Source organism: Hipposideros armiger, unplaced genomic scaffold (genome assembly GCF_001890085.2).
Source record: "Hipposideros armiger isolate ML-2016 unplaced genomic scaffold, ASM189008v1 scaffold_787, whole genome shotgun sequence".
NCBI lineage: Eukaryota > Metazoa > Chordata > Mammalia > Chiroptera > Hipposideridae > Hipposideros > Hipposideros armiger.
The window spans coordinates 42,811-57,023 of NW_017732137.1; the positions used below are offsets into that span (position 1 = coordinate 42,811).

General features: G+C 32.4%; 1 protein-coding gene across 1 annotated transcript in view; it reads left to right on the forward strand.

Annotated features, from left to right (window-relative positions):
• DMXL1 (Dmx like 1) overlaps positions 1–14,213 on the forward strand; it is a gene marked incomplete at its 5' end in the record, with an annotated part of 122,867 nt that overhangs the window by 42,729 nt on the left and 65,925 nt on the right. The window contains 5 exon segments of the mRNA XM_019628410.1: positions 564–1,654; positions 4,358–4,549; positions 7,360–7,436; positions 9,605–9,732; positions 10,238–10,486. Coding sequence (XP_019483955.1) covers positions 564–1,654; positions 4,358–4,549; positions 7,360–7,436; positions 9,605–9,732; positions 10,238–10,486 — 1,737 coding nt within the window.

Consider the following 14,213-nt stretch of genomic DNA (forward strand, 5'->3'; position numbering starts at 1 on the left):
TAAATAAATAAGACACTGAGACAAGAGTACGTACATGTAAATGGAAATGTAATGTAGGCCTTTGGATAGATTAGTCTATATTTACAGGGTGACGCTGGGACTGGCAATTGAGATATGCAAGTTACTAGCATATAGATGGTATTTAAAGCCATTGGACTGTATGAGTTCATGCAGGGAGTGTAGATAGGAAAGGTCAAGCACTGAACTCTAGGATACTTTACATTCAAAGGTCGAGAAGATGAGAAAAATTTAGTAAAGCAGATTGGGAAGGAGTGTCCAGGAAAATAGGAGAAAAAGAACTAAAAGTGTGTAAGTACATGTTTTAAATTATCTTAGATTGTTGCCTAAAGAGATGTGAAATCATCATAACCTTTGTTTTTCTACTGTGTTAGAACACTGATTACAAATGTGTTCTTGTCTCTTCAATGCTGTGTGTTAGTATAGTCTGTTAATAAAATGTTGTCAAAAGACCAGGTACATAAAGGTGCCATAGTATAGAAAAAGGACTACAATACAGTTTTTGAAGAATTTTTCTTAATTCACAAAATGAATTTACTTTTCAGAAGAAGACATAATGTCAGCCTGTAATCCTGCAGTTTTTAATTTCTACAATTATCTAAGAACACATCCTCTTTTGCTGAGACGTCATTTTGGATCATCTGATGCATTTTCCACACACGTGAGTTTAACAGGAAAAAGTGGACTAGCAGGAACAATTAATTTAAGTGAAAGAAGATTATTTTTTACTACTGCCAGTGCTCATTTAAAAGCTGGCTGCCCCATGTTGGCTTTGGAAGTATTATCAAAAATACCAAAAGTCATCAAGAAAACAAAACCTTTTTGTAGAACATCTAGTTTTCTGGATACTAGTAAAGATTGTTCTCCTACTCTTCCATTAAAATTGGATGCAAGGGAAGATAAGTCTTCTGCTATTGATTGGTCGCAGTCACTGATAAATGGTTTTGGATCTTCTTCAGAGGGTTCCTCGGAGAAGCAGTCAAACTCCACTCTATCTTTTGACTGGAGCCAGCCAAGTGTTGTATTTCAGGATGACTCTTTAGAATTAAAATGGGACAGTGACAATGATGAAGAAAACGAAGATCTTCCTATTTCAATGAAGGAACTAAAACCTTTACAGAGAAAAATAAAAAAAATAGATGAAACAAATTCTACTTACACAGAATCTCTTAGCACACTAGATGAAAATGACATTTTAATTCCGTCAGAAGATATAATTGCAGTTCAGTTAAAATTTAGAGCATGTTTAAAGATTCTCACAGTAGAACTTCGTACTTTATCTACTGGCTATGAAATAGATGGTGGAAAATTGCGTTACCAACTGTACCACTGGCTTGAAAAAGAGGTGATAGCTCTTCAGAGGACTTGTGAGTATTGTTCAGATGCTGAAGAAGTACAGTCCGCGTTTGGTGCAAATGGAGATGAATTGGGATTAAATGAAGGTGCTGAAGATTTGCTTCACCAAACAAAAGTGAAACAACTCAGAGAAAATTTTCAGGAAAAAAGACAGTGGCTTTTGAAATATCAGTCACTCTTAAGGATGTTTCTTAGTTACTGCATACTTCATGGATCCCATGGTGGGGGTCTTGCATCTGTGAGAATGGAATTGATTTTGCTTTTACAAGAATCTCAGCAGGTATGTAACTTATATGATAGCCAGTCAAAATATTACATGTATCAAAAAGCTGTTGGACTGCCTTTTTTGTTTTTAAATATTAAAATTATTTATTTTCTTTATTACGTTGTTTTAAGGAATGCTCCTTTTTGTGTGGTGCATCATATTGTGGATTTGTAAAGTTTTGTATGTATTGCAGTTTAAGGGCAATTTAATATCAGGCTCTATGATATGCTGATTTCATACTCCATATTTTTATATGAATGCTTTATGAGGTGATGAACTTCTTATGATAAGGGANCTGGCTTCCAACATTATTGGGATCTATAGGTTGAAACAGTGTTATTGCGAGTCTACATGTTAGCCTCTACTCAGTGGTCTCTGTCTCTTGCTCTGTCTTCCTTTCTTGTTCTGTTTCTTTTTCTGCTTCCTCCTTCCCCTCATTTTGTATTTAGCTTTAGAAAAGTAAAGCTTAAAATTCTAAGTCAAATTAATTATTTATGAAAAAATTACTGAACTTGTTTGAGAGATAATAGGAATCTAAAATAATTTAGAATAACAGTTCATTCACAGCATAGTTTTTGTTTTTTTAATTTTCTATTTCTTTATTTCCAAAGATTTGGGTATAGTGGGAATTTCAGGTTTTTTGGACTGAATGCTAGTTTAAAATTTTCAGTCCGTATGTGTCAAAGCCACATCTTATAATTAATCATTTACTTCACCCAATAATACTAAACAAAATGTACTATGAAGAGACGAAATAGATGCTGAACAATAAAACACCCCATGTTGGGCCTGTAGGTTGACACAATTGCTAATGTAAGTTTGCTGTATAAATATAAAAGTATCTTCCTAAATGATGATATGGGGTAACAATAATTATTATGTGTGAGGTATTATTCTAAATGTTTTAACTATATTATTTATTTTAATCCTCACAATAATATAATAAGGTAGGTGCCATGACTATTCACATTTTCTAAATGAGAAAATTGAGGAATCAAGAGACTAAGGAACTTGCTCAGAGTTATATTGTTAGTTAGTGATGGAGCTGGAATTTAATGTGTGCATTCTGATTCCTGAGTCTTTACAGTCTTAAGTTCTGTTCACCAAGCTATACTGTCTACTTGATGTTTTTTTTATTCCATGGAATTAAATGCACAATACAAATGTTGACCAAAGGAAGATGAGAATCAGCTTTGAAGAAGAATCATACCAGTATAGAATAATGCTTTAAGTGTTTCTCATTTTTTAAGAAAAGATCATGGGTAATAGCTAGAGAACAACAATACTCAGCACAACGACATCTGCCATAAGCATTTTGTCCTTGTTTTTTAAAAAATGTATTTTTAATTATAGAAAATATATGTCCGTTGTAAACATTGAAGTGATAGAATTGTTTGGAGAAGTGAGGGGGAAAAAAATACCCATATTCTCTGTAGCCCTAAACACTTAATTGTAACTTTTTGAGTCTCATTTAAAGTTTAGACCTTTTTATTGCAAATATGGAACACGCATTTCTGAATAATTATTATATAATCATGTTTATATTTATTACAAACATTATTTTGGACATTTCTTCAGGCCTGTCCACTAGTCATTTTGCCTGGGCATTTCACTCAGTCGCAGAAGAAGAACTGCTGAACATGTTGCCAGTAATGCAGAAAGACAATCCCACTTGGTCTGAACTGAGAGCTATGGGTGTGGGATGGTGGGTCCGGAATACCCGGATCTTACGCAAATGCATAGAAAAGGTAGGTATTTTATGTTGGTGTAAAAATGAATTAATATACCGGTATTTTAGATGTTCCTTTAAATGACATTCCATATTTCCTCTCCTGTTACTCTTTTTTTTAAGCAGTAAATGATTTTAAAATAACTTTATATTTGAAAATATGTTAATATAGTACTTTAAATTTATGTTCTAGCTCTTAAACTGCTAGTTGACACATTTGTTTATAGTAAATGTCTGGTTTTTACAAAATTATATATATACATGTTTAGAAAAATAAATGGGTACCGAAGAGCTTTTAATGAAAAATATAGTCCTGTTGCCACCTCTCTTTATCCTTGGAGGCCACCCCCATCAATTACTTTTGTAAAATAAATAAATTTATATATTCATGCATGCATNTCTTTTATTTATGCTTATGAGTTAAAAGTGTAACACTAGAAATCAATAATGATATCCATATGCAAAATAATACCCTGGAATACAATAATTGGTTTTGTTGAACTTACGGCAAACTTGCAACTATTAAGAGTTCTTGGCTTTCTATGATGCATAAATATTGTAAACTTGTTACTGATACACAGAATTTCTTGCACCTTGTCTCTGTTCTTGTGTTTTGTAATTATTTGTTACATAAAATTTTTTGTACCATAATATGTTAAAAAATAAATGCTAAAATTCCTTTATAGTACAAAAACCAAGTATCTAAATGTAAACAAAAATTTGAATTAAAAAATTAAAACAAATGATTTTTTTCCCTGAAAGTATGGGCCAAAAATGTGGGTGCACATTATACATGAGAGCACATTATACAATGCAAAATATAGTAATTGGTGGAATGTTGACCTCCTCAAATCCCTAAGTCTATAAAAAGTTTTTGTTATGCTTTTAATTTTAATTGCTTTGAAGTTTTTCAAACAAACCCCTGTATTACATAAGTAATGGATTATAACTGTAAATGATTGATTAACCTTTTTCCCTTTGCTTTTAAGGAAACGTCAGAACCAATATTTCCTAGCCCTCTGTCAGAGCAAACCTCAGTACCTCTCCTCTTTGCTTGTACGGCCAGTGCCAAAACAGTAGTTGCCAATCCATTATTGCACCTCAGTAATCTAACACACGATATTCTACATGCCATAATAAACTTTGATTCACCACCCCATCCTGATATCCAAAGCAATAAAGTAAGTATGCTTGGTTTTAGTCTTTTAATTTCCTATATACTATAATAAAACTAAAAGATACATGTTAGATTTTAAAAACAATTTTAAATATCAGACTATATATGCATAGTGATTGTTACATTACCAAGTTTATATTGGTTTTGATCAAAGAAAACTTCTGGTTGTAGGCCAGGGTCATCTTACTTGTGTTACTTATACCCTATAGAGAACTTCACAATGCTAGTTATTAAGTCTTATTTGGACATTTTATTAAGATAAGAGCAATAGGTGTGAATGCAGATACGTGAGTAATTTCTTTAGCAGTACACTTAGCCAAAAAGCTGATTGTTTTTTAGAGAGAGAAACTTAATATTTTAGTGTAAAATTACTAATATATAAGTAAAGTTTTTCTTTGTTAATTTTAAAACATTACATATTTTAAGGATAGTGTGAAGTATTTTGCCCATTCCTCTAGGCTAGACAGTGATTTATGATACTAGCTATAGCAGAATCACCTCCTGAAATGCTTGTTAAACATTTGGATTATTAAATTCACTCCAGACTTACATGAGAGTGAGTCCCAAGAGTATGTAATTTAAAAAATTTTCTCAGGTGACTCTAAACTAATGCAAAACTAATCATATAGTTATCTAATCAGTCATATCATCTTCCCATCCATCTACCATTAACATCACATTTCATTTTTACTGTCCAAACATTGAAAGCCTTTACAGTATGACCAACTTTGACTATTTTGGTTTCTGTCTTTTGTTTTTCCCTGATAGTCTGTCATCTGGTTCATACCCACCTCACAGGCTGTGATACCAAAACAGTTTGATTTCCTACTTTGCATAATGGTAGCCTCTCCTACAGTTTTACCCTTTAGGATGACCTTAACCCTTGTAATACAATTTTAGCACTTATTTTCCTATATTGCTCTGTAGTATAAATGTCCACACTGTGTATTATACAGTTAGGAATTTAATTTCCTTCAGATTGTGATCATTTTAGCCAAACCCTATTCCATATTTAGCTTTAATAATAAGCATACCGCTGGTGTATCAGTTAGCTTTTGCTGCTTAAGAACCACCCTGAAACATTAGTACCTTAAAATAGCCTTCATTTATTTTGCTCATGATTCTGTGGGTTGGCTCATCAGTGCTTCTGGTTTGGGCCAGCTGGGGTAATCTCTGGATACTTTCATTTGTCTTTGGTCAGCTGGTAGGTTGACTGGATTCTGGACAATCTAGAATGGCCTCATTTACATTTCTGATGTTTGGCAGACTGTTTGCAGGGCTCACAAGAGAATCTGGGTCATGTGGGTTTCATCTTCCTACAGGCAAGCCTAGTGTCTGAGTTCTCTAGAGAAATAAAACCAATAAGGGTGTGTGTGTGTAAAGAGCTTTGTTATAAGCAACTGGCTCACATGATTGTGGAGGCTGAGAAGTCCCAAGCTCTGCAGTTGGTAAGCTCGGGACCCAGAAGAGCTGATCATGTAGTTCAGTTTGAGTCCAAGGCCTAAGAACCAGGATAGCTGATAGTGTAAGTTCCAGTCTAAAGCTGGTGGGCTTGAGACCCAAGAAGAGGCAGTGTTTCAGTTCTAGTTCAAAGTCAGGAAAAGACTGGCATCCCAGCTCAATGCAATCGTCAGAAGTTTCCTCATACTTAGGCTTTTGTTCTATTAGGTCTTCAGTTGACTGAATGAGGCCTACTCAAATTAGGGAGGGCAATCTGCTTTACTCATTCTACCTATTCAAATGTTAATCTCATCCAAAATCACTCTAACAGACACCCAGAATAATGTTTGACCAGATGTCTGGGCACCCCAAAGCCCAGTCAAGTTGACCCATAAAATTAACAGCCACACCTAGGTTATTTCACATTGTGGTTTGCCGGAGTTTAAAGAGCAGAAAAAGTATAATTTGCAAGGCCATTTGAAGACTAAGCTCAGAATTCACACATGACTTCTGCTGTGTCCTCTTGGTCAAAACTAGTCACAGGCAGCCCAGATTCAATGAGTGAGAAATGAGCTCCACCTTTTGATTGGAGAAACTGGAAAATACTCTGATCATTTTTGCACTCTCCCATACGTAGTCTTTGCTGTCTTCATTTTTACATAACAATATTGATTTTAATTCATACCACATCTTATTGATAATTGAAGGGGAAATAGCAATGACATTTTAATCTGTTACTCTCCATTTTTATCTACATAAAACACTGTCATACTTCATAATGAGATCAAGAACCTAGTCTTTTAATAGTCTGGTCTACTCTCTTACCTAGGCAAAGTTTCTCCATCCTCAGATCTACTTCTGTTATTTCTTGCCATGTCATATTTAGAACCCTCTCTTCCCCGATACAAATGTTTGCCTTTTAGTTGCTGTCTTTTATACCTTCTCCTGTCACTAAAATTTCACTCTCTTCAAATTCTTTGTTTCCTATAGAAAGTGAAATATGTGATAGCATATTCTTCAATGACCTGTCCATAGGCGAACTGTCCTTTGTCAGGCTGTGCTTCTTTATATTTTGGTTGCAGAAGTAGCTTGAGCCTTAAAGGACTTGCTTTTAATACATGGTTCATGCACGACTGAATAGCTAACATCTGTTCCTATTTCCTCTTGAAATAGTAAAAGGGTAGCAGGTGCCAAAGGTATCCGTATTTTTACTTTGTAGTGAGACCTCTGAAGGTAGAAATGAGTGTTAAGGTAATAGTTTATAAGGGCAAAATCATTTTCTCATCTTTTTAAAAATACTGATTATATTAGGTCTTGAAGAAAGTTACATTTTTTTAGAAGTTATACTTAAAGTAATTTTGTGTTTTTTTCCAGGTATATGTAATGCATACTTTAGCAGCCTCACTTTCTGCTTGTATATATCAGTGCCTTTGTGGTAGTCATAACTACAGGTAAATATCTTTTTGTGAAATTTAAGAATGCTTGCAGTAACTGATGAAGTTTCAGAATATTTTTGCTCTTGCTTTAGAAAAACTATACAGCAGTACACTAAATAATGCAAAAAGCACATGGCTGAAGTGTTGAGTACTTTTATTTTCATCTTTGAAATTTTAACTTATGCCTGTATGGCAAATGAATCTCCAATAAACCCTTGTCAATATAACTTATTTACCGGCCTTTTATTGATCAGTGCCTCATGCCAGACATGGTGAAACACTGAGAAAAGTTCTCCTTCCTTAAGATCAGTCTAGTTAGAAACAAACATGAACTGATAAATGGTACATAACATGGCATCGTACTTAAATGATAAGAATTATAATATGATGGATAGTAAAAGGCTTAGGGAACACAAAGGAGGGAGAGACTGACTTGGAATTGAGAAAAATTTCACAGAAGAGTTGATTATTTTGTTGATGATTTTTCTCTTTATGTCCTAAGATTTCACTATTACTTGTCTCGGTTTTTAAGAAATATTTTAACACTCTGGGGTCTTTTTATACCTTTCTTTAGTTCTTTGAAATCCTTTGACTTTTATTTCTTCAAGCATTTTGTCTTCTCTCTTCTAATTTCTTTTCCTATTAGACAAATATTAGAATTTATTTGTCCTTTAGCTTTTCTCTCATATATTCCTTCTCTTTATTTCTTTTTACTTCATTTCAGAAAAAATCCTGGCTTCATTTTCCAGACACTAGTTCATTCTTCAGCAACAGCCTATCTTTTATTAAGCCTATCTAAGTTTGTATTTTAGAAATTCTATTTTTCGTTTTTAAGAGCCCTTTGATTTTGATAGCCACTTTTATTTTTATAATGTATTGTCTTTATTTCTTGATTTTTAAAAATCTATCTGAGTATAGATTTATACTATAACACTTTTCTTAATGTTCTGATAGGTCTGTTTCCTCATGCAGGTCTTTCACTGAGTTTGTTGTCTCTTACATGATGATGTCAGGCTTCTTTGGTATTGATTTTTTTATTGTCTGTTTATCTTATGTGTTTGAATTTTCCCATGGGTAACCTAAGCTTACTACTCTGGTTATGTATTCCTAAGGTAGCTTCAACTTGATTTTTTTCACCCTGGTCCTCCAAGAGTTCACTTTCTTGTTACTGAGCGTGGCTTTACTTTCATCAGCATATTTTTTGCTTTCTTATTATTTCCATAAGCTTACTGTAATGGGGGATGTTTTTGTTGTTACTCTGCCACCTTAAAATTGGAAAGTAAAGCAAGAAAACTACAAATGCATCAAAATGCTATGACTAATAAAACTTGCCAATCAGAACAGCTCTACACCATCAAATATGCTATATTTAAATATTATATTCCTTTACTCAATATGATACAGGAATTTCTGACAGAGTAACAAAATCTTTTGTACCATTTTCTGTTATATTTCATAGTTTATGTCAAGCTGCAAGTTATTTCGTTCATTCATCTGTTTAGTTTTAGCTTAAAGTGCCATTTACCCTGCATTCCCAAATTATGTGAACTACTCCTGTCTCTTGCTTTCCTGGCACTGTATGTATAGGTTTTGTCTTTCAAAACAATATGATAAAATTATTTGTGTCTGAATAAATTTAAAAAATAAAAATTATTTATTTTCCCACCAGTCTATTAATTTCCCGGGAGACAGAAAACGTGTTTTTCATTATGTGCCTGGAACGTGGTGCATATACTTGATGGAACCTACCCTGATGTAGGATAGACTAGACATTAAATATCAGATTGAACCTAAGCTGACTTTGTTTTCAACCAGATAACTTTGTTTTAAAGTGTGATGTATAAGTTTGCTACTCATTGGTCAATAGTAATTTAGTTTTCTCGTTTGTACATATTCTCTGTCTTTCACTAAATACATATACTTAAAACCTATTACATGTGTTTTAATTTAGAAAATTTGTTTATTTACACTTAAAGGACACTTTGTTTTAATATAACACTAAAGAGTATAATATAGGTTTAATAGCAGTATAACTCAACAAAAGGTCCCCTGGAAGTTAGATGTAAAACATGGGAATATTACACGTGAAATCCCTTTTAGATCATGGTATATTATTATTGTTTTACTATTTGTTATTGTAATTTACAGTAGATTATTATTATTTAAATGTTTTCTTCTCTTAGTTCATGTCAAACAAATCAGTTTACCGGAATGGTGTATCAGACAGTACTGCTTCCGCATCGACAGTCTTTGAAAACAGGAAGCTTAGATGAAGCAATAACTCCCAATACATCACCTGCTCAGTGGCCAGGTAGAAATCATTTATACACATATGAGTTTTTCTTAGCCCTATTGAATTTAATCAGCTGGAGAAAAAGTAGGTTTGGTTTGGGTTTGCTGTATGATAATTATTGTTAAATATTGTTAGAATCGATACCAGTTCAATATTCACCACTCATTACAAATTTTGCGGTTACTTTTAGTTTTTCTTTCATCGTTATACTAAAATAACTCAAATGTTTTGTTATACCACTTTTTATAATTTTGCTTTTGTCATAACAGAAAAACATTTTTATGGCAATTAAATTTTATCTGTAATATTTTAATCAGATTACAGATTTTCAGTGTTCTCTAAATTGAACAAATAGCTCAAAATTTATGCATTAACTGTAATAATCTCTATTAGCCTATGAATCTAGAGAAGAAAATATTTTAATCCTGATGCATAAAGTTTTTGCAAGAATTAGAAAATGTAGTTAATATTTTATTTTTTTTAATTTATTGTCAACAGTAACTTTGTTTGTTTTTGGCTCTAGGAATAACTTCTCTAATTCGACTTTTGAATTCTTCTGGAGAGGAAGCCCAGCCAGGGCTTACAATTTTGCTCTGTGAGATTCTCACAGCAGTGTATCTTAGTCTCTTCATCCATGGCTTGGCAACACATTCTAGTAATGAATTATTTCGGATTGTGGCACATCCTCTAAATGAAAAAATGTGGTCTGCTGTATTTGGTGGAGGTGCACATATTTCCAACAAGGAACAGACACACTCAAAAGCTTTACCCGGTTAGTTTTTAATGTTTTATCTTTTTTATTTATTCATCTGAATGATAATTTTGTCAAATGTAATTACATTTAAATTTATTCACGGAAAGTTCTTGATACAGACCATTGACTTAAATCCTGAAGAAATAGTTTAATAGTGAAAATGCACTATAAAGTTTCTGGTGCAGTTTCAAACTTGAAGATATTCATGCACCAGTGATTAGAACTATCTAATGTAATTTTCTTTAATCTTTTACTATTGAAATTTTTGTTGAAATATACTGTAACATTGGTTTTTGTTCTATCCCAAATACAGATTCTCTCTTCTTTCTTTGGCAGGAAGGCACTTTGCTATGCCTAGCCCCCACCAGGTAGTGGTATTCTCCATGGAATGTGTGGGCTTTTCCAAAGCTCTTTCAACCATCAGTTCTCATAGCCCTCCCAGTCTTGCAGGCAAGATATTAGCTGTAGAAACAGGCTTTTACAGTTCAGCTTGCTTTGTGTTGTTTTGGAGGGGTTGGGGTACAGTGGGCCAGTTTTATTTTGTTTGGCACTTATAACAGAAATTTGGGAATTTTTTTTAATCAAGTCATATTTTGGATTTAAAACAATGATTAGCATTTTAGAAAAATCACTGCATTTTTATTATTACTTTAAGTTCTTTGTTTGGATATTTTCTATACCTTAGACTTTAATATGTTTTTTAATAAGTAGAAATAAAGAAATGCCAGTGCTAATCATGGTAAATCAGACTATGGCTTGAAATGACTGGAAAAGCATTTCAAATGAGGCTGCTTCATGTTTTGCGTATTATGATTCTGGCTATTCAGGGTTTTGGATTTCTAAGTGTTTATAGTACCATTAAAAGTAAATACTTTAAATAATTGTACCCCTTTTCTGAAGTTTCTAATATTGAAACCATATATATTATATTTATCTAAAGATTGAAACACTAAACTTTCTTGACCTGAAAAGAATATTCATGATGCTTTCTGCCCTTCTTTTAAGGTTTTTTTTTGTAATTTATTAGCCCATTGTGACAATCTAGCTTTTCCAATTTTAAAAACTATTTTAATTTTCATAGCATCTCTTTTCTAATTTTAAAAGTTATTTCCTATGCTTATATTTTTATGTGGATAAAAAAAAGAAATGACTAACTTCTCATGAATCTTGCTTTAGAATATATACTTCTTAACTTCAAATATGAAAGCCAGAGAGTTAAATTTCTAGCTCTAGTATTAAAGAGATTAGTATTAAATAAATAATTGGTAAATTAATTTTGACCCTGTTTTTAATGTGTTCTAAGAGAAAATCATTTAAGACTCTGATTTTGTTAATGTAGAATGTTAAAAAGGGATGAATTCTTGCTGTGTAATGTCCACATACCTGTAAAAAATTCAAAGTACATTCTTACTGGCTAGTCAGTAGGTCTCAATTCCAGCCATTTTTTGCCAAGCACAGATATGTAAAAACCTCACTCAAAGTCCAAGTTGTTCTTTGTTTAACTACTCAGATTTAGTTGTTTCCAGGCAGAATTACCATTACATAAATTATCTTTCAAGTACCATCATAAACTATATCCCACCACTTATTGAATCCTGAATAATCAAAATGACCAAAAATTTTCTGCATCTATATCTTTAACCTTTTGGATTGAGACATATAGCTAAATAATATAGAATACTTAAAACATGTGGTTCACTTAATGGTGGGGCTGGATGTAATCACATCTAGGATATGTGAGCCCATCTGTCTTTGAGAGCCCAGAAACTAATACAAATAATCCTGGATGTAACTGAAGTGGCATTTACAGAAAACATGAATGATATGATTCATCAGTGTGCCAATCAGAAAAAAATGCATTCACTGAATGATGAAGCCAAATGCCTGCTGTTTCCAAAACTGATCTAGCTTGAGAAGGAACAAGTAGAAAAAGAAAGAAGGAAATAGAAAAACGAGGGAGAGGGAAGAGGGAAGGGAAGAAGTAAAAACAGTAGATAGTGAAAATAGTAATAATAATTAGAAGCAGCAGTCCTTTGAAGATCAGCTGACAGCTGAAGAGAGAAAATCTGAAAACAGAAAATCAACCAAGACAAGGAACAAATAGGGGTGGCTTTCAATACAAGGCAGAGTTCTGAAATCTCAGTTTTTAAAGGCAATATTATATTGTTCTGAAAGCACACAAACTAAAGCAGCACAGCAGCCTGATAAATTTTAGGTTGTAAGTAAGCAGCTTTGCATGTTTGTGTTACTGCTAAACATAATCATCATGTTCTAAGAGTCTAACTGCTTATATATTCAATATACATAGTTCACCAAGGGGATAAAATAATGTGTTTTAGAAAATTGATCTGAATTCAGCCAAAATTAATATATGTATTTTAGTTTTTGCTATTTAAATTTGGAAAGGAAAACTGAAAAGTCTAGAGTATTTCATTTTCCTGACAACCTATCAATATAAAAAGTATTATATATTGAACATGAAATACATGCTTGGAAGTCCTAAAAATCTGTCTTTTAAAAAGTGTTTTAATAAACTTAGTACTATGAGAGGAATTTAAAACTCACCATTTGGGGCCAGCCGAGTGGCTCAGTTGGTTAAGAGCTCTCTCAAGAGTTTGAGCTCTGAGCAGCAAGTAGTTTGATTCCCAGCCCAAGCTGAGATGCCAGGTAGCAGGATGGCTCAGCTAAAAAAAAAAAGTCACCATTTGTTTTCCTTGATTTGGTATAAATCCTGATTTTAATTTTCTTTGCAATAATGGTTTCATGAACTAAATTACATTTCCCTCTACATGTCTGTTATATACTCATTTACTAATTTTTTAGTGACATAAAAATTATGACTTAAGATTTGTAATATAAGAAAATGACATGATTTTTTAAAGTATTTAAAATATTAAGTTTATTGCTCTAGTTTCTCAAATTGACTATAGTATGCCTTTGAATTTTCAAACTGTTAAAGATTTTAGGATCAATGTTTTCAGTGATTAAAAACTGATCTTTAGATAAATAAGGATAATATGAACACAAATCATGCATAAGCTTCAAATTAATAATTTTGAAATCCTGAGTTCCAGTAAAAAGATTGTGTGAAAGCCATCATTTCCCAACTGAAAATAACTAGAAGATTGCTAATGTATTCATTCTTCAGAGGCTGGATTGAAAGTGACTTTGCTAGTCCTTTCCATACTCCAATCCATGACAGATGGTTTTTATTAGACATTAGCTTGGCAAGTCAGAATTCTTAACAAACGGTTAATGTGCATAAATTAGTAATTTATTTTTAATCAAATTTAGTTTGCTTTGTGAACTCCACATTACATGTTAATAAAGGATTTGTTTTTTCTAATTAAAACTGTAATGCAGGTATATATTCATGGAGTTCTGAATTATTTTGTTACAGTTCATTTTTAAAGTAGACAATCAGATAAAAATTACTCTTTTCTGCTAACAGTTAGAAATCCATACTTTTGCTTTTTATTGCTTATTATATAGCAAAACAAAATATTTTTATTTTAAGAATTTTGGTTGCATTTTGTAGTATTGCCATTATAAGAACTGACTTTATCTTGATAAATTTACAGTAATGATTTTTATATTTCCAAATTGAGAATGAAATATAAAATGAATATTTTATTTGTGGCGAGCGTGATATATATATATATATATATATATATATATATATTCATTCTTTTTTTTACTATGAAACTGCTAATGATCTAGACATTTTAAAGTACATTTTTGGCAT